This window comes from Petaurus breviceps, unplaced genomic scaffold, assembly GCF_028583685.1.
Source record: "Petaurus breviceps papuanus isolate PSGF00001 unplaced genomic scaffold, PetGlider_PUasm1.0 90639, whole genome shotgun sequence".
In the NCBI taxonomy this organism is placed as follows: Eukaryota; Metazoa; Chordata; class Mammalia; order Diprotodontia; family Petauridae; genus Petaurus; species Petaurus breviceps.
In genome coordinates, this window is record NW_027187296.1 from 8334035 (window position 1) to 8355454 (window position 21420).

Genomic DNA, 21420 nt, shown 5'->3' on the forward strand with positions numbered 1-21420 from the left:
CTTGGAAGAACTGAAAACTTACAGGTCCCTAGAAGTATCTCTGAAAGCAGCTGCACAAAACCCCAGAAGCTTGGGACAGTGCACCCTCCACCCTGGATGCAGAGCCCTACTTCAACAAAGAGTTAAAAGACAATTAACAGGCTGGGAAAATGAGCAAACGATGGGAAAAACGCTAACTAGTAAAAGTTACTATGGTGATAAGGGAGATCAAAACACACACTCAGAAAAAGAAAACAAAGTCAAAGCTCCTACATCCAAAGCCCCCAAGAAAAATATCAATTATTCTCAGGCCACAGAAGAGCACAAAAACGATTTTGAAAATCAAGTAAGAGAATTAGAGGAAAAAATAGGAAGAGAAATGATAGTGATGCAAGGAAATCATGAAAAGTGAGTCAACAGCTTGGTAAAGGAGACACAAAAAAAAGTACTGAGGAAAATAATAACTTACAAAAACAGACTAGGCTAAGTTGTAAAAGAGTTCCAAAAGGCCAAAGAGGAGAAAAATGCTATAAAAGTAGGACTGGCCAGTTGGAAAAGGAGGTCCAAAAGCTCACTGAAGAAAAGAATCCCTTAAAAATTAGAATGGAGCAAATAGAAGGAATGATTTTGAGAAAGCAAGAAACAATAAAACAAAAACAAAGGAATGAAAAGATAGAAGCCAATTTGAAATATCTCATTGGAAAAACAACTGACCTGGAAAATAGATCTAGGAGAGATAATTGAAAAATTATTGGACTACCTGAAAGCCATTATAAAAAAAAGAGCCAGACATCATCTTTCAAGAAATTATCAGGGAAGGCTACCCTGACATTCTGGAACCAGAGGGTGAAATAGAAATTGAAAGAATCCAGTGATCACCTCCTGAAAGAGATCCCAAAAATAAAACTCCTAGGAGTATTGTAGCCAAATTCCAGAGTTCCCAGGTCAAGGAGAAAATATTGCAAGCAACCAGAAAGAAATAATTCAAGTATTGTGGAGCCACAGTGAGTATAACACAAGATTTAGAAGTTTCTATGTTAAAGAACTGGAGAACTTGGAATACAATATTCTAGTGTGAGAGAAATGTCCTGGAAGAAAGAGAAAGTGAGGTAGAATGGGGTAAATTATCTCACATAAAAGTGACAAAAAAAACCCAAAGTTTTTATAATGGTTGGGAAAAGCGTGGAAGTGTGTGTGTGTGTGTGTGGGGGAGGGGAATGAGTGAATCTTACTGTCATCAGAATTGACTCAAGGAGGGAATATCCTGCACACTCAATTGGGTATTGTAGCAGCAAGCACCCTAGCATACCCAAGATGGCTGCCAAAACAGGTTCCTAGATTTGCTTTTCTAAAGGAAAGCAACTCAAAATGGATTAACAATATTGCTTTAATCAAACATATGTCATTTACCTAGTTCAGGGGAAAAAGGTCAGCACCCCAAACTTCAGAGAATACAAACAAGTTACAAGTAGAATTTACAAACAGACAGAGAAACAGATCAGCAGACAGGCTTCCAGCTGTCTGACCATTACATCCATACCTAGTCAGTTACCAGAGAGGGAAGCACAAACATCTGGGTTTTCAAAGCGGGGGGACTTAATGTCTGCCCAGAGTCTCATCTGGTCAAATCATATAACTCTTCTCAAAGTGAGCCCCAAAGCAAAATCTCACATTAGGGTATATATAGCCTTCTCCTGGCTCAGAGAATGTCACAACCCTCTTGACCGACTGCCCTATCACAAAGTATCAAGGTGTGGGCATTCCTGAAAAAACGAGCCTTCTGCCACAGGCTCTAGGTGACCATATTCAGCCTATAGGGGACAGAGTATATTTTCACATTAAGGAAGCTTCTCAGAGTCACTTAAGCCTATCAAAGTATCTAAGGGCAGGGAAGATCTTAGATTCCCATTCCCATAACAGGTATGAAAATCTATCTCATCCTACATAAAAGTAGGAAAGGAAGGGGATAAGAATAGTGGAGGGGGGGGATAATAGAAGGGAAGGCAGATTGGGGTCAGGGTAGTCAGAAGCAAAACACTTTTGAAGAGGGACAGGGTAAAAGGAGAGAGAGAATATAATAAATGGGGGTGGGGATAGGTTGGAGTAAAATATTGTTATCAATAATAAATATGAAAAAAATTTTGAAGCAAGTTTCTCTGATAAAGGTCTCATTTCTCAAACATACAGAGAACTGAGCCAAATTTATAAAAATAAGAGCCATTCCCCAATTGATAAATGATTAAAAATTATGAGCAGATTCCATGTAATGTAATCAAAGCTATCTATATAGCAATAGGAAAAAATACTCTCACTATTGATTGAAGAAATGCAAATTAAAACAATTTTGAGGTATTATGTCATTCCTTATAGTTTGGCTAATAAGACAGAAAAGATAAATGACAAATGTTGGAAAGGATATGGGAAAATGAGACATTAGTGCATTATTAGTGAAGGTGCAAACTGATTCAATCATTTTGTAAAGCAATTTCGAACTATGCCCAAAGGGCTATAGCACCATTCATACCCTTCAACCTAACAATACCACTACTCGATTTGTATGCCCAAAGAGATAAAAAACACAAAGGAAAAGGACCTATATATATACAAAAATATTTGTAGTCGCTCTATTCTGGGGGGTAAAGAATTGGAAATTGAGAGGATGCCTGTTAATTGAAGAATGACTGAACAAATTGTGTTATTTATGTGATTATGATGTAATACTATTGTGCTATATGAAATGATAAGCGGGATGCTTTCAGAAAAACCTGGAAAGACTTGCATGAACTGATGCAAAATGAAATGTAACATGTGCAAAGTAACAGCAATATTATAAGATGACAAACTGTGAATGACTTAGCTATTTTCAGCAGTACAATGATCCAAGACAACTCGGAAGTACTTATGATGAAAAATGCTATTCATCCCCAGAGAAAAAACTGATGGTATCAGAATACAGATTGAAACATTTTTTTTTTACCTTTACTTTCTTTATTTTTCTTGAGGATATTTTTTGGTCTTTTCTTTTACATGACTATTATGGATATGTTTTGCATGACTACACGTGCATAACATCGAATTGCTTGCTTTCTCAATCAGGGTGGGTAGGGAAGGAAGAAGGGAGAGAATTTGGAGCTCAAAGTTTTAAAAATGAATGTTTAAAAGTTGTTTTTACATGTAACTGCAGAATAATAAAATACTAAATAAAAAAGAATAAAAAAGATAGAAACAAATATTTCATCATTAATTCTGAGATTCAGATTTTTCTTTATAATTACTGTCAGCTTGACTGATTTTTCAGTGCTGTTATTGGTCACAGTATTGTAGCATTGTGTAGACAGGGTCTTGACTCTGATTTCTTAACTCTACACTTTAGAGATGCCTCACCACATTTCTTTGAATGTCATGTTCTATGTTTCTTTAAAAAATTGTTAAATTCATTTTAAGCTTAAATTTAGAACAAGAAAAGAAAAAAAAAACATTTCCATGTACATAGCAGAACATAAGGGAGGATTAAAAATAAAGTAATAAATTTCAATTTCATGAAAACCTATGTAATAAATCCTAAACATTGTTTTCAAATCAACCTAACTTTTTTGTGCTTCCTTCTAAGTTTTTTTTTGTTCTCTTCTGTGTATTTATTTTTTTCTCTTTCTCCCTCCCACCCCACTCTAGAGAAGGCTATAATTAAACACAAATATATATCCATATGTGTGTGTGTATATATATGTACATATACACACAAATACATTTATAAACATACATACATAGATATACAGATATATATGCATACACATAAGGCCATGCTATGCATATTTCTATTTGTCAGTTCTTTCTTAAGAGGTGGATAGCATCTTCATTCACAGGTTCAATTCTTTCCATGTTTTTCTAAATCAAAGCTCACCATGTGTTATATCACATCATGGTCATGTCTCAGAGGTTGTCTATGAAAGTTCCCCTCCTCCCCCCCCCCCCAATTTTCTGCTTTCTTTCTAATCTTGGCTACATTATTTTCATTTATATAAAAATTTTAATTTAAAATAGTTAAAAATGTCCATTTTACATTTCAACAGTGCTCTTGCCTTATAATATAATTTAAGGTCTGGTATGGCGGAATCTCCTTCCTTTACATTTTCCCTTTAGTTTCTTTGTAATTCTTGACCTTTTGTTCCTCCAAATAAATTTTATTCTTATTTTTTATGAGAAAAATAATTTTTAATGATTTAATTAGAATGGTGTTGAATAAATAGATCGACCAGTTTAAATTGTGTTTTTTTCCTTAACGATATTCACTTTGCCTACCCTTGAACAGTGAATATTTCTCTGATTATTTAAAATCTGACTTTATTTGTATACTATTTTATGTTTCTGTTCATGTAGTTCCTATGGCAGGTATATCAAGCATTTTATATTATCTAGTTATTTTAAATGGTCTAAATAGTATTGAATAATATTGGTGACATAGAGTGCAGTTTTCCTGTTTTCCGCTTTTAATTAAATCTATCTTAGCTTTAACTTTGTCTGAGATCATGATTACTACCCCTGATTTTTTTTTAAACATAATACCTTCTACTCCAGACCTTTATCTTATCTCTTTGTGTATCCCTCATTTTTATTGTTTCCTCCAAGCAATATAATATTGAATTCAGATTTTTTAATTTAACTTTTATTTTAGACAAATACTAAAATTTAGATACATATTAAGAAAAGAAAAAGAAACATTATAAACTTAAATATAAAAGAAAAAAAAGAAAATACATGTTATGTGCACAGCAGAACATAGGAGAAGATTCAGAATATATAGCAATAACATCATTTCAAGAAAGGCTATATAGTGAATTCTGTGGATTATGTTGAAAGCTGTCCATCTTTGCTTTGCTTCCTTGTAGGTTTTCTTTTGTTTTCTGCTGCATACTTTTTACTTTGTTCTTCTTTTCCCCTTTCTCCCCGCTACCTACCACCCTAAGGCTACCATTGAGCACGGATATATTTATATGTAAGTATTGCTATATACATACATGTATATATACACATATAGCATACATACATGTATAAATACACACATATAATATACATACATATTTAAACGTATATTTTTCCTAGGAGATTCTACTCCTAATCTTGTTTTTGTTTGTGCTTATATCTCTTTTTTCCTATGTCTCCTAACTTCTCTACTTTGCATTGTACCTGCTAACTTGCCCTCCTATTACTTAATCTACCCCTACTCCAGCAGTCTCTCTCTTATCCTCCCATTCCCCTAAATCTAACACCCTATTATATACTCTGTCCCTCTCCCCTCTAAAGTTCCCCCCACTTCCCATTCCCCTAAATCTAAAGACCCTTCTGTATTTCCCTTTTAACGTATTCCCTCAATCTCCCTTCTAAAGATCCCTCCTTTATCCTCTCCCCCATCCCCTTAAAGTTTTATTTCTTTCTAAATTTAGAAGACTTTTATACTCTTATAGATGTGTATGTATTTTCCCCTCTTAAACCCATTCCCAATGAAAGTAGATTTCCAGAACTAACAGCCCCTCTCCCCCACCTAATTCCTCTGTATGGGTTCTTCCTCTTGCATCTCATTTGTATAAGATAATTACTCTTTTAGCTGCTTTTGAATGGTTTTACTTTTTGACATCATATGAGGAAAACCATTCCTGCCTTTCTAATTTTCTGGGTTCAGTCCAAAGAGCTCAAGTGCTGCTTATATGGGGCTGCGAGGTGGTGCAATGGGAAGAGTACCAGGTCTGGAGTCAGGAAGAATCATCTTCCTGAGTTCATATCTGCCCTCAGACACTTACTGGCTGTGTGACCCTGGTCATGTCACTTAACCCTGTTTGCCTCAGTCCTGATCTGTAAAGTGAGCTGGAGAAGGAAATGACAAACTACTCAAGTATCTTTGCCAAGACAATCCCAAATGGAGTCATTCAGAGTCAGAAGAGACTGAACAACTGCTTTACCTACACCTGTTGGTCCATAAGTAACACCTGTTATCCTAAATACTGAGGAGAGGAAGTGTCCTTCAAAGCTCAGTTCAGAGATGACCTGCTACCTAGTTCTAGAAATGTTAGTCACAGTAATAAGGGAAGAGTACAAAATTAGAAGGAAATCCATTAGCACAGAGGAGACAGGGTGATCCATATTTCAAGAAAAGAGCTAGGTGGTCATCGGATCAGAGATGAAGAGCTGAAAGTGTGGGGGAGGAAACCACCATTTATTAAGCACCTTGAGGTTCAATTCTATTAATTTTTATTAAGCCCCACTGTGTGGTAGGCATTCTGCTAAAGCTTTACAAGTATAATCTGTGAAAAGGCAGGCATCTCACAGGCCATTTAGTCTAATTTCTGTCCTGCATTTTGCAGATGAGGAAAGTGAAGCCTATGGAGGTTAAGTGACTAGCCTAAGGTGACAGTTACCTAAGATAGAGCAAGTCCTTTCTAGCACTTCCTATTCAGGTTCTGTGGATCAGGGAGGAGAGAAGAAAGAGGAAATGGTAAATTCCATCTAACTGTCGGATGTGGGATTTGAATGCTGGACCTCTGATTCCAAGACACTGTGTTGATGTGAAGGGAAGAGGCAAATATCTGGGCTGTGGGGATCATACAGGCTCCACTCCCCAGTGTCATCCACAGGGGCCCTGGCTCCTCTGGGTAGGTGCTGGTTCAGGCCATTAAGAGTTAACAGTAAGAGAAAAGAACCCTTGCCCCTGACTCTGATCAGGCTCCTCTTCTCTCCCTGTGGCCCCTGATCTGGGGGAAGATCCTCAGGCAGCACCAAGCTTGGCTGCTTGGCTCTGAGCTCCAGGGGTGTAGCCTAGACCCTAGGCATGCTGCCCCAGACCATTTCACTTTCACTTTCTCTTTCCTCTAGTCCCACTTAGTCTGAGGCAGGGCAGCTGAGGGGCTGAGATGGCTGAGACTGTCCGATGCCGGCTGCTTGGGCACTTGGAGCAGCTGACATTGGAGGAGCTGAAGAAATTCAAGCTGTCCCTGGTGGGCTCTGTGCCCCGGGGCCGCCTGGAGGGGGCCGATCGAACAGAAGTGGCAGAGCTCCTGGTCAGTTCTCTTGGGGAGCAGGAGGCCTGGCAGCTGGCTCTAAGTGTCTGGGAGAAGATGGGACTGAGGGAGCTGTGGGATCGAGCCAGGAGGGGTAAGGGTCCGCCTGAGAGCTGGGGCTTCCCCTCCCCCAAGATTCCTCCCTTCCTTCCTCCTTCCCTCAGTCCTCCCTGCCTCCCTTCTTTCTTTTTTTCCATCCTCAGAATCCTCTTCTGGGGCTTCTCCCAGACCAAAATTACTGTATATTCACTGTGTAGAATACAAATTTTGTGTTTACAAATAGTTTCCTTCTAAAAAAGGTAAGCTTCTTCAGATTTTTATCTTCATATCCACAGTCCCTAGCCCAGTGATTGGAGAGTCATGGGTACTCAATAAACACGTATATAATAATTTCTGACTTTTGACTTTAGAGTAACAGGATCTCACTGGGATACATGACAGAGGACTGAGATAGGGAGGGAAGAAGGGACACCTCTATGCTTCTTCCTAACAGTTAAGATGGGAGGAGTGGAGTTCAGTCCCTGTTCCCTGATACTGGGGAGGAGGCACATCTGGGTCAAGAGGAGAGTGTGCTGCAGCAGGCAGGACAATGTTCCAGAGGTGCCAGTAGGTGGGGGAAGGAATTGAAGTGAAGGGGAGATGGTTGATCTGAGAGAATGGAGGGAATGAAGGAGCTTTCAGATGTGGCCTCAGTTGAGGAAAGAAGAAAAGCAGGGTGGAGACCAGAAGAGAAAGGAGATAAAGTGAAATGGGAATTCGTATATGTCAGCACAAAGGAAAGGTCCCAGGAAGGGATGGATAAGACTGCTGAACTTAAGACAATTCCCTGGAGTCTGTGCTGAGTCAGGAGCCAGGGGGGAAGTTCTGTTCTTTTGCTAAATAACAAGAAGTGTATCAGATGGCACAACAGCAAGGATGAGAAAGAATTGGGTTCTAAATAACCTTTTACTGTTGAGTCATGACTCTTCCTGATCCTGTATAGGGTATTCTTGGCAAGGATACTGGAATATTTTACTGTTTTGTTCTCCATCTCATTTTACATATGAGGAGCTGAGGCAGGCAGAGTTAAGTGACTTGCCCAGGGTCACACAACCACTAAGTGTCCAGTTTTGAACCAGTGTTCTATCATTGTGTCACCTAACTGCCCCAAATCTTAATAGGTCATTAACAACAGCTCATGTAGAGAGTTCAGGAATGGCCCATATCCTCTGCATGCCTATACCCACTCCTATGTAGGACTTGATATCAAGGAGGAGAAAGGAAACAGGCAATAGCAGCAATTGTCATTTTATGTTTTGAAGTGGAGACAATGAAGTAGGATCTTTGAAACAAGTGGTGTCATGTTTGTGCCCCCATCTCTCACTGAGTGTCTCAGACAAGTTTCCTTTACCAGGAAACACTGGCCTCTAAATTACAAACTCTCTATGCACTCTCCTGTGAGAGCCCTGGCATATGTTCAATGGTTTTACCCACTTAATATCAAGTCTCCAGTTTGAACATCTGAACTTAATCATTTAAATGCTTAATACTTCCCATTTATTCATTTAAAATTCAAAGACAAGAGGTTAAGAGCATGAAACCAAGCTTCACTCAGTTGGAGACAAGGCCCTAGATCCTTTCCTTTCCTCCCCCTTGGTCAATGCAGAAGATCCTCCCTCTGCCATGAGAAGCAGATCAAGTCCTACTTCCTTCAAGAAGTCTTGTGGGACCCATGATCCTGCAGAGATCTCCCTCTCCTCCTGTGCTCCTGGTGATCTACATGCCTTTAGTGTAGGAGTATTTGGCACAGAGTCAGGGTTCAATAAATGCTTGGTGATTTATTGATTTACTATTTCATATGCTTAGGTTTTCAAAGCCTGCAAATCATATTATTGTGTTTGTGTCAGTAAACAAGCCTTTATTCATGGAGTTTGTGGTGCAGAGACGCAGCACATGTCATTCCAAGTCCTTGGGCCCCAAATTGAAATCTACTCCCCAGTGCTGTCCTCCAGCTCCATTCCTACTTTCATCTCTGAACTATCTATGCAACAGATGGGTCTCTCATTATCTCCTGCTTTTCTTTCCTACAGAATATCTTGGATTTGTTCCTGCTCCAGTTCTTCCAGCCTCCTCAGGTCAGTAACCACTGTCAATGTATCAGTCTAAGAGGAATTAGTTTATTTTTCCATCTGCCATCCTAGACCTCAGATTGCCTTGTATTACAGTCCTATCAGTAAAACTTAAGGGGATGTGCTACATGAACCTGGTCCATTTCCCCAACCACTGAATGCATTAAAGTCTTGTGGGTGATAGCAGATAATATGCTTCCTAGGAGGGCAGGATGGACACATCCGGGTAGTGCCCTTGTTTAGAGGGCATAGAGTGGAATGGTCAGACCACCCCTGTATTGATGCTAGAGTTAATAGAAAAGTGCTGGAATTTGGAAAAGTTCTATGAGGAAATTGACACAATCACACTTGTGCTTTAGTAAAGCACCTTTGTAGTAGCATGGTAGATGGAGTGGGAGGAGATCTGAGATGAGATACTGACTAATTAGGGGGCTAATGTAAGTGCAGGGGAGAGATCCAGTGACACTGACCTGCCTTTTTCCATGAGTAAAGCATGCCATCTCTAGGGCTTGGCATTTTCTCTGCCTGTCCCCCATGCCTGGAATACTATTCCCTCATCATTTCCTACTTGCTTGCTTTAAGTCCCAACTAAATGACCATCTTTTATGTTAAGGTTTTCCTGACACCTCTTAATCCTAAGTGCCTTCCCTCTTTTAATTATTTTCTAACTTGTAAGTACCTCATTTGTACATATGGATTTGCTAATTTCCCCAACCAGAATGTGAGCTCTGCAAGGAAAGGACTGTCTTTTGCCTCTGTGTCGTCAGTGCTTAGCATAGTGCCTGACAGACACTAGACCCTTAATATATGTTTGTTGATTAGTTAATAAAGATTCCAACACATATATGGATACTTAAGCTTGGACACGCAGTAGATACATATACACATAAATCTGGACATACAAGGAAAAATATATTTATACCCTTATATGCAAGTTTATTCATGTGCTCCCAGAAAGTCATTCCGCTTTCTAGATACTTTGTGCTTCATACTATTTTGCAAAGTGTATTCTTGACTCCTCCATAATTAGTGTATTTACTTTTACTCATCTTAAAATTATTTACTTAGTTTAAATCAAAGTTGTTCAAAGAAGTAATGTAGAGTAGATTTGTTAAAAAGGTGGCTCTCGGGGCGGCCAGGTAGCACAGCGAGTAAGAGTACCGGCTCCAGTGTTGAGAAGACCTGGACATCGAATCCCAGGCTCAGACACTTAGCACCCACCCAGAAACACCTGGCCATGTAACCTTGAGCAAGTTACTTAACCCCAATTGCTTAGGGGCGGCCAGGTGGCTCAGCGAGTAAGAGCACCGGCTCTAGTGTCGGGATGTCCTGGATCAAATCCGGGCTCAGATACTCAGCACCACACCCAGAAATAACTGGCCGTGTAACCTTGAGCAAGTTACTTAACCCTGATTGCTTTATTAAAAAAAAAAAAGGTGGCTCTCAGGCTGCATGTAGCCAACAAGACTCCTGAGTATATCTTTAAATGGATTAAATATTAAAAATTTTAAAAATGAGATTGTGTAGGTAATATATTTTAAAATTAAGTCATTGTGATTCTTATGTACGGATCAGCAGTCTCCATTTCTAGTTGAGTTTAACGCTAGTAAAGGAGGGGGAGCTCATTCTCCCAATACAAACCCTCATTCAGAAAAGTAGAAATTCCTAATTATTGTTAATGGGATATATACACATGGGGCACATTTGGTCAGAGCCCAGGCATGGAGGGGCAGGTAACATTACCTGAGACCTGTAGGTGTCTTCTGGAGGAATCACTGGTAGATGTAGCACTTACTCTCTGCCAAATCTTCCCCCTGTTGGGGGCTGTGTCTCCAGGGCACCTTGGTGAGTGGCCTGGTCGCACTTTAGCTCCTCTTCAGCCCTCCAGCTCTCTTTCTGAGCCTTCCTAATGTTCCTTTTCTCTTCTATTACTGCTTTACCTTTTCACCTTTCATTTTCTGCCTCCCCCACCAAAAGAAAAACCCCAATAGGATAAAACTGAAAGCTCTCCCAGGGAAACAGTAAAAGCAAAACTATTAACAAAAGTGTGAGACAATGCACAGAATCTACTCTTTGTCTGTTGTACAAAAATATTGTCAATATGTTTAGGAGCAATTTATGTCACCCTTCCCTCTGATCTAGCAGCCAGGATAATGAAGGTGGGGGCAGGAGAAGAGGAGGAGTAAATACATAGTAGTTCTGCTTCAAGACCAGTCATGACTTGGTTCTTATTCAAAACCCTGTGGATAATAGGGATTTTAACGAATAGATCAACACCATAACTCTCTGGAAGGAAGAGGCACCAAGAATCTTCCAGGAGAATGTCGAATGCATCCCACTTCCCCACCTGAAGGAAGAGATTTCCCCCCCAATAACTTGAGATACACTGGAGACTGGTTCAGTCATTCTCATAAGGAACACATGCACTAACTTCCATCTTCCTATAAGACAAAACAATTTATAACCTTTTCTCCTCCCAATCTGGATATAAGTATAGATATATTTAGGTGATAGATAATTATACACACACTTATGAGAAATCACTATAAAGATTATTAAATGCATGGGAATTGTTGAAATCTTTGAGACAGTGAGCGTATAGAGAGAAGGCAAGTGGCACACTAACATTTAATAGGAGGCAGAAGGATAGTTATCCATTAAAGACTGAGGAACAGGAGAAAAAAGCAAGAGAAAGCAGTGTTTTCAGAAGTAAGGGGGAGAGAGATTATCTAGAAGGAAAATGGTGGTTGGAAGCATCAGAAGTTTCAAGGAGGTGAAGTAGAATTAGGATGGAGAAGAAGGTTATTAGAGCAACAGGCAGAGCTTGTACGTACCCAAGCCTAGCTTCAAACCCTTCAAGACGAGGGGTATAGACACACATACATACATACCCACATACAGACAGACAGACCAGGATAGCCAATGTAGGGAAGCCTGTCCTATGCCTGATTGCCCCCTAGAGAGGTCTAATGGGGGCTGTGGTTGTGTGACTGGCAAAGACAATTCAAGTTGCTGCTTGTTCCTCAGGGATTCTGTGGAATGCCAGGCATGAGATCTGTGCCCAATGCTGGATGCCTCCTATGATTTCTGTTACTCATAGAAGCCCATCAGTGATCTGGATTAGCAGTGGAATTTCTCCTGAGACAAGTCTATCAGGCTATTCTAGACACTTCCCCTTTGCTTTCTGTCCTGGTTTCCCCATTGCTTTTCTGATACACCCAGCCTCTTCTCCCCTAGGCAGTGATGGCCCCCATGAAACATTCTTTTTGTGGTTGTTGTTTGTTTGTCATGAGAGTTGTGTCCTACCCTGTTCACTGATCTCCATGTTGTGATTTACCATGCTCCTCTCTGTCCCTGGCAATCCAGGGCACTTCAAGAAATAATTGGATGTTTGAGTAATGCCATCCTCTGCCACCAGGATAATTGCTTCTTCTCTCCAAATACCATGGTTCTTTGTAGTAGTTATTCATTTCTCCCCTTTAAACACTTCCATTCAAAATATTATTGTCAAGTTAGTATTTTTTCTGCATTCACACCCTAAATGCCATTTCAGTAGTAGATATGGCATCGTGTGAACAATAAGGGACACTGCCGTGGGCTGCTCAGTGTCTAGCACTTAGCATGATTCGGAGATGTGAATAAGAAATGACCAGGCCATGTGGGTAGTTCAAGGAAGAATGATGAACTCCATTTATTGATTCTCAGGACAAGATTTTTATAGAGCAAAAGAGACAAAGGAAGGGGACTCAAGTATTCTTATCATTGTCTTAGTCTGTTATATCTTGGAAGTAGCACAGAATAGATAATTTGATAAGGATTTGTTATCTAGGAGACTAAAGTCTTAGGGTAAGACCTTTGATCTAGGCCTCAGGAACCTGCTAAAGCAGCCGCAGTTGTAAACGGATACAATTGAGAGCAAACTTCAAAGCCAAAGCTGCAGTCCTCAAAAGACATCATGTTTAGAGCTGACCACCCGAAGATACCTGAGTGCTGAATCAAATATTTTAGCTTTTATTAACTAAAGTCTTGGGGCAGAGCCTGTTGGTCTCAGAACATAAACAACATCCTTATAAGTGTAACCCATATCAAAAGAACTCTGGAGCTAACTTGAGGAAAAGTCCTCTCAAAGAGGTCTTTGATATTCGGATCCACTGATTTCAAGGTAATTATCTGAAGTCCTGGCTCAGGCCTCTTTGGCTCCCAACAGGACACTAGGTAGAAAACCCTGTAAGTAGTGGATAAATAAAGGGAGTCCCAGGGGGCCCTGGTAATCAGGGGCCCAGTGGTGGCTGAACCCCTGGAGTCTCCATGTAGACAGGCCCTTGTAGAAACCAGTACTATAAGCCTTATGGGCCCTTCTTATAGTCCATATGATAATGGCAATAACTTTGTGAGAGCAACTTCCAGCCTAGTTAGTCATTCACTCTACAGAGGAATCCATGTCTGTAGAAGCTAGATCTCCATCTGCTCCCATTGAAGACATTCTGGGTTGTAGAAGACATTGAGGTGACCTCCAGGGCCTAGTGCACCTTGTAAACAATCCAACATTATATGAACAGCAATTGTTATTATCAATAGTGTAATGGTAGTAGTAGAAATCTTATGATCCAGTGGTTGGAATGTGGCAATTGGGGGGCAGTATATATATATATACACACATATGCAAACATATGTGTATGTATGTTGTGTTCGTGTATGTGTGTACATATGCTTATATTTGTATATATCCACATTCCATCCATCTACATCCATACATACAAAGTATGCTCTCATACTTTGACACAGTTATGCTTTTCCTCATATGACTTTCATGCCTCTAAATTACACAGGGAGATTTTCTATCAACAGTAGTCCCCTGAGCTAGAGAGTGGCATAGTATTGTGGAAAGAACATTAGATTTATAGTCATAAGACCTCACTAATGCTTCCTAAATCTCTTACTCATTTTCTTTGGGCCTCAGTTTCTTTGTATGAAAAATGGAGGAGTTAGGGGCAGCCAGGTGGCTCAGCAAGTAAGAGCACCAGCCCCAGTGTCGGGATGACCTGGGGATCGAATCCGGGCTCAGATACTTAGCACCACACCCAGAAGTAACTGGCTGTGTAACCTTGAGCAAGTTACTTAACCCCAATTGCTTTAAAAAAAAATGAAGACGTTAGACTAGCTGAATTCCTGTCCGGCATCAAAGAACCTTGCTTTGGTAGTTGGATAATTGTTGCTCCAATTAATTGAAAATTACTAATTGCTTCAGCTCTAAGTACTGTGGGTCTGGGATGGCGAAGAGCCCCTTGGGGAAGGAAGGGTGCCTGCCATCAGGAAGAGACATTGTCATAGCAGTAGTTATAGGAACATCCAGCACAGAGTTGGATGGACCTTGGAAAAGGGATTGGCCTCACATAGCCCAGCATAAAAACACAGACACACACCCAAAGATCTGACTGCATTGACTTGGAGAAACTGTAAAACCTGAAACCCTGTAATTTAACCATCTCAGTTGTACAAATAGTTATTACATACCTACTATGTGTTAGGCACTAAGACACAAAGAGAAAAGGAAAACAATTTCTGTTTTCCAGGCCAAGTCTTTTCACTTACCCCTTAGACTATTTTTTTGGTATGGAGACTAAATCTGCTTCTGATTCCAGTGTCATCTTGTGCTCCTGGTCTCCCAGGTCAGGAAATTTTTCTAGTTGCCAGCAATGATTTGTATGTTTCTGACCCCTTTCTGTTCATGTCTAGTAGAATATGAAAATATAGTCACATGTTCACATGTACAAGGAGATCAGTGGTTTTTCCAATGAGATATTTCACAGTCTACTATTTTTTCATTTGCTTAGATCTATTTTAGAGCATCTTAATTTCTCATGAAGTCATTAGCTTCTATTTATTCAAATGTGATTTTGAAGGAATTATTGTCTTCAGTGAGTTTTTGAAATTCCTTTTCCATCTGGCCAATTTCACTTTTTAAGGCATTCTTCTCCTAATTGTCTTTTTGAGCCTCTTTTGCCATTTGAGTTAGTCTATTTTTTAAGGTCTTATTTTCTTCAGCATTTTTTTGGTCTCCTTTAGCAGGCTGTTGACTCACTTTTCATGATTTTCTTGCATTGTTCTTATTTCTCTTCTCAATTTTTCCTCTACTTCTCTTACTTGATTTTAAAAATCCTTCTTGAGCTCCTCCATGGCCTGTAACCAGTTCATAATTTTCTTGGAGGCTTTTGATGCAGGAGTTTTGACTTTGTTGTCTTCTTCTGGATCTATGTTTTGATCCTCTATGTCCCCCAGAAAAGAATCTATGGTCTGATTGTGCTTCCTCTGGTTGCTCATCTTGCCTGCCAATTACTTGACTTTTGAGTTCTTTGCCATGGTAGAACTCTGCTTCCAGAGTGGAGAGTGCCGAGTCCCAAATTTCTGGGATTTTGTGCAGCTGTTGTCAGAGCTATGGGGAGGATGCCCTCTCTATAGCTGCCTCAAACTCTGGCATGCTAGCACTCCTCACCCCAGGACCACCACCCAAGACTAGGACCCAAATCCAAGCAGATCAAAAGCAAGAGAAATCACCCTCTGAATGGTTGCTTGGTCCCCCTACAATCTATATGCCAGGAACTATTCAGGCAACCACATGGCAGCAGCTGCAGCCTCCTCACCAAGGCCACCTCTGTGGCCCTGGTGCAGGGTCCGGACCGCGCTCTTCTCTTAGCCACTTCCAATAGAGTTCCCTAATGACCTTTTATTTTCTCTTTGGCATTTATGTGTTCATAAGTCTGGAAACCGCCACAATCCCTGGTGATTCAGTCTGCTGAAGTCTGCTTCCACCAGTCTGCTGCCACTAGTCTGTGCCATCATGGCTCACACTGGACTGCATTCTGCTCCTAGCTCAGTGCAATAGACGCTTCCTGTTGGCCTGCCAGGTTGCCGTCAGCAGGAGATTTGTTTCTCTCTGTCACTTTGTGGTTTCTGTAACTCTAAAATTTTAGAGTCATTTTTATACACTTATTGAAGATGGTTGGAGTAGGAGCTCACCAATTTCCTGGTTTTACTCCACTGTCTTGTCTCTGCCCCCTCTCCTATCTGAATCTTTTTTGTACATATTTTTCTGCATGTTATTTCCATTCTTAGATTGTGAGCTCCTTGAGGACAGGGACTCTTTTGTCTTTCTTTCTATACCCAGCTCTCAGCAGATCACCTGGCATAGAGTAGGCATTTAATACATATTTGTGTTGTTGAATTTTGACTTAGGTGGCTTCACATCAACTAAGCAGTGAAGGGTAGGAAGCTCATGGTATATTTGGGGAAACTTGGAGGAAATAAGGATGCACAAATAAGGCTTTAAATTCTGGGATGAATTTAGACTTTATCCCACAGACAAGAATAAGACATTGAAAGTTTCTGCTCAGGGCTTGTCAGGGTTGTCTTTCAGAAAGACCACTTCAGTTGAGGTGCTGGCAGGGCTTTGGGCATTACCTTGGACACCAGCAGATATGAGGTGAGGGCAGACCAGGGTACCACTTCATCTCCTTGGGGGCTCTGGGAACAATGATGACACAAAACTTATCTCTGGGACTTTTCTCAGAGGTACCCCAGCAGATTTAATCCTGAACATCTGTGTCCTGTGTTTGTTGTGACTTTAGATGAAAGAAGGAAATATCAAGAACGAATGAGAAAGAAATTCCAGCTCATGAGGGACAAGAACCATCGTCCTGGGGAGCATGAGCTCTTTCAGCACCGTTTCACACAGCTGCTGATGCTGCAGGAGTACCGTGACAAGCAGCAGAAGCAGCATGAGCTCCTGGTACAGGGATGGAAACATGCTGAGGTCCTGGAGGACACAGGACAGCTTACAGAGGTGTCAGCTTTATTTGATCCTGTTCAAAAGACAGGCACTCGACCCCACACTGTTGTGCTGCAGGGGGCTGCTGGTATTGGGAAGACCACCCTGGCCATCAAGGTGATGTTGGACTGGGCTGAGGGGAAACTCTACCAGGAGAGGTTCGACTTTGTTTTCTATCTCACTTGCAGGGAACTGAACACATTAGGAGACAGAGAAATGAGTTTTGCTGATTTAGTTGCCAGTGACTGGCCGGGCCCCCATGCTCCCATGAGAGAGATCATGTCCCAGCCAGAGAGACTTCTGTTCATCATTGATGGTTTAGATGAACTGAAATTCCCTTGTAATGAGCACAGATATGATCTGTGCAAAGACTGGAAGCAGCAGAGGCCAGTGCCCATCCTGCTGAGCAGCTTACTAAGGAAGACCCTGCTCCCTGAAGCCTCCTTGCTGCTCACTACAAGACTCACTGCTCTGGGGAAATTTAGTCCTTTGTTAGAGAATCCACATCATGTGGAGATCCTGGGATTCTCTGTGGAGCAGAGGAGGGAGTATTTCTGCAAATTTTTCAGAAATGAAGATCTAGTTGAAAAAGCCTTTAGTTTATTACAATGCAATCCCATTGTGTTCACCATGTGCTATGTTCCCCTGATGAACTGGATTGTCTGCACCTGCCTGAAACAACAAGAGAGAGGACAAGATCCCATCCAGGCTTTGAAAACAACCACTGCTCTGTACATGTGTTATATCGATTCACTCACACCTAATGACCATAACTTTATACTTCAGCACTTGAGGGGCCTTTGTGGATTGGCTGCTGAGGGCATCTGGGAGAGGAAACTGCTGTTTGAGGAGGAGGACCTGAGGAGGCATGACCTAGAGGCAGCTGATGTCTCTGCCTTCTTAGACATGAACATTTTTCAGAAGGACAGTGACTGTGAAAAGTGCTACAGCTTCATTCACTTGAGTTTCCAAGAGTTTTTTGCTGCCATGTTCTATTTGATGAACACAGACAAAGCAGGGGGGAAGAGCCCTGACTCCTCCATTCCAGATGTCAAAAAACTTCTAGAGGAGTGTAAGGGGCATGCCTCCAGCTTTGTGGCCCTGGTGGTGCAGTTCTTGTTTGGTTTCCTAAATGCAGAGACAGCAAGGAAGCTGGAGAGTAAATTCAGATGCAGAATGTCACTGGAAATCAAGTCCAAATTACTGCAGTGGGTTCAGGGAGTAGCCAAAATCAATTATGAAGAATTCATATTTTCTGATACTTCTTTAGAAGATTGCTGTTGTCTTTTATATGAGACTCAAGATGCTGATTTTGTAACACAGGCATTATTTAACATCCAAGAAATGGAATTATCTCCTTACAATGACTATCTCATCCTGAGTGCAGGTTTCTGCATTAAACATTGCCCTGGGATACAAAGAATTTCCTTGTAAGTATGTTCTTTTTTATGTCTTGAAGCCTTTACTAGGGTTTTTTGCAGACAAATGGAACTATGGATGTTTCTTTGGGTAAATGCAGTGTTCAGTTTTCAACTTTGGATGTGTGTCTAGCTCAGATTCTCACCCAACTTCTCTTTGGGGATGTGCAGTTTTGGGACAAAATTTCCACCACCAGGCACTGCTGGACTTTGCCTGTCTTTGTGCCTGTGTGGAAAATAAGGTGTTATTCTTTCCCCCCACTTACGTGTTAACCTGAGTAAAGACAAATCATATTGAACTAGTGCTATTATAGTTGTATTTGTCAGCACAGAGATCCCTAGATAGATGATTCTATATCTTTATCTATGCCAGGAAAGAAAGAGGACAAGCCTCTGCACAGATTTCTGTATCCAACTGAGATTGATTAAAGAATATTTTTTAGATAACTGAGGTCCTTCAGAGCTGGGAGAAGGAGAAGCAGCTGGGAGGGAGGCATGGGGGTGAAGTCACGAAAATTTCCAGGTTTGTGACCATCAGCTTTTGGTTTTTGTACAGAACAAATCCCATCTCTAGTGTGTGCTCCAAATGGTCCTTTTCTAGGAGCTCTCAGGCAATGTTTGGAAAGGAAGTGAATGGCATCGTGGTACCACTTCTCTGCTTTGAAATCTTTAAGGATGTCCCTGATTAAGGGTGAAAAGCATGAAGAAGTGAAGGGAGGGAGAGTATTCCTCATCCTGTGGATAACTTTGGGTCTGTTAGGGATAGGGAGCATATCCTTGGCTGGCTTCTAAGATACTCTGCCTTGCTCTGGTGACAATGGCCTCATGAAGAACAAAGATGTTCTTGCTGGTTCATGGCAGGACTTCACATTGACCTTCACCCTCCTCAGCCAGGCTCCAAACTCTGTACCCTACCCTCAAAGTGGAGGGAACAGGCCAATCTTCAGGAGGGGCCTTCTTACACAATCTCTTAAACATCTGAGATTGGTCAGTAGGAAGTAATTTTCCAACTAGAATAAGCCTTTACAATGTGTCAAATTGCAGATGCATTAGAAGCCATATTTTTTTGGGGAAAAAAGTTGTCCTTAGTAGCCTCTGCCTGGCAACTTCATTAGAGGCAGCTAGTTGGCACAGTTGATGCTATTTGCCCTTTGTTCTTGACATCAGGAAGGTGATGCCATGAATTTCAAATTAAATGGGTTTGAGGGAGGAAGGGCTGAACACAATAACCTGTCTCATTTTGTCCTCCAGAATCATTTGGGGAAATTGGCCAGATATGGTTCAAGGAAAGAGGCAACGACACCCCACGGAAGGAAAAGAGTCATACGACAATAGAAGGAGGTACATGGACAAGTTGTTATTGAGGAGGGGAACAAATCCAAAAAAAGCAGCCCGACATGAGAAGGACCTAATAGGATTCACTGAGGAGAGTAACAAGACCTGCAGAAGCAGCACAACAGTTGGCCAATTTGAGGAGGAGCTACCAAGTCTTATTTTGTGGAGACAGAGTGTCTGGGAAATCAATAATTAATTTATTAGGAAACAGGAAACAATAGATTGAAGAAAGTAACCCTCCTGGAAGCCAAAAGCCCCCATCCCTACTCCCACCTTCTAATGTTTAAATGACCTTGGGAGACTGGGTGTTCCTGACAGATGGTATTCCGTTTAGATTGGTTAACAATTAATGAGAGAATGAGTATTATAATGAGCATAGGTGGGATTATTCTAATGAGGGACTGGGGAATGTGACTGATCACTTCACTCTTAAGAAAAGAGACTCATCTATACCCACACCATATGTGCCTTAGGAATCTAGACAAAGGTTTCTTACCTCCACTCAGACTACTTATGAAGTTCAACAATGGGCCTGGAATTTACCTATATGAGCTTCTCTTTCCCCTTTGATGATCACAAAGCTTTCCTAGTTGGGTGGTGTCCTGCCCAAGACTGAAGAGAGTATTGATCCAATCTCATCAGCCTTCACAAGGACTGAGCTTTGAATAAGGATGTAGAAAGGGAAAACAACCCTCCAAACCCCCACCTCCATATTAATTGAGTATTAATAATCATTTCTCTCAGACTGCTTGACCTGAAGTCAGGAGGACGTGAGTAGAAATGTGTCCTCAGATACAGGATAACCTTGTGACCCTGTAGATAAGTCACTTAATGACTGTCCAGTTTCCTTATTTGTAAAATGGTGATGATAGTATCTACCTTTCAGGGTTCTCAGGATAAAGGTGATAATACTTGTAAAGTACTTTGTGAATCTTAAAGCATTATATAAATGCTATCTCTTTATTTCTTTATATTAAGAGGAAAGGGAAAGAAATACCTCCCTCTGTTTGAAAATATGCATATGTTGTAATGAAGCATGTGTGAGGGGTTTTGCAGTCAATTTTGTAGGAACTCTAGAGCTGGGAATAAAGAGGAACTTTTGTATAAAAGTAGACAGAACAGGCCAGCAAAGTGGAATAGCAAATAGAACACCAGCCCTGGAGTCAGGAGGACCTGAGTTCAAATCCAGCTTCAGACACTTAAACACAAAACTAGCCATGTGACCTTGGGCAAGTCACTTAATCCTAATTGCCCTACCTTCTCCCCTCCAAAAAGCAAAAAGAAAAATCTTAAAAAGAAGAGTAGACAGAGCTTTGGATTGGGTAGAGAAGTTAGGGGTTCTGAGTGAGTCAGAGCTGAATGATCTCCCTATTCCTGAGTTTGAGTTTAAATTACTTAATGCCAGATACAGTACTTTGTCCCATAAGTTCTAGAGGTATGAGAATCCTGGAAGGGTACTGAGGTTCAAATCTTTGTCATTTATAATTTGCAATTGATCGGAGAGGAATGAGATTAGGTTCCACGAACCAAAGACCAAGTTATGGAAAGTAAGTTGGCAAGATTGGGGTAAGAATATCTCTGGATATGTTGGTGTTGGAGGGAGAAGAATATAGGTGTAGATGAGAGGAATACAATAAGGACCAGGGTAAATAACACATTCACCAAATAAGATTGAATCCTAAAATGGAAGCTCTGTTTTCCTTTCA

General features: G+C 40.9%; 1 protein-coding gene across 3 annotated transcripts in view; it reads left to right on the forward strand.

The window, feature by feature from the left end:
- Window positions 1-6701: 6701 nt before the first annotated feature.
- The window catches only part of LOC138143474 (NACHT, LRR and PYD domains-containing protein 3-like), a 51536-nt gene continuing 36817 nt past the window's right edge, over window positions 6702-21420 (forward strand). For 2 of the 3 annotated variants that reach the window (XM_069064747.1, XM_069064748.1), the window contains exons 1-4: window positions 6703-7122; window positions 9098-9142; window positions 16762-18391; window positions 19631-19720. In XM_069064747.1, the coding sequence (XP_068920848.1) occupies window positions 6882-7122; window positions 9098-9142; window positions 16762-18391; window positions 19631-19720 (2006 nt within the window). In that variant the 5' untranslated portion in view covers window positions 6703-6881. Of the gene's footprint in view, window positions 7123-9097; window positions 9143-16761; window positions 18392-19630; window positions 19721-21420 lie in introns of all 3 variants that reach the window. The other variant, XM_069064749.1, reaches the window with a different exon arrangement.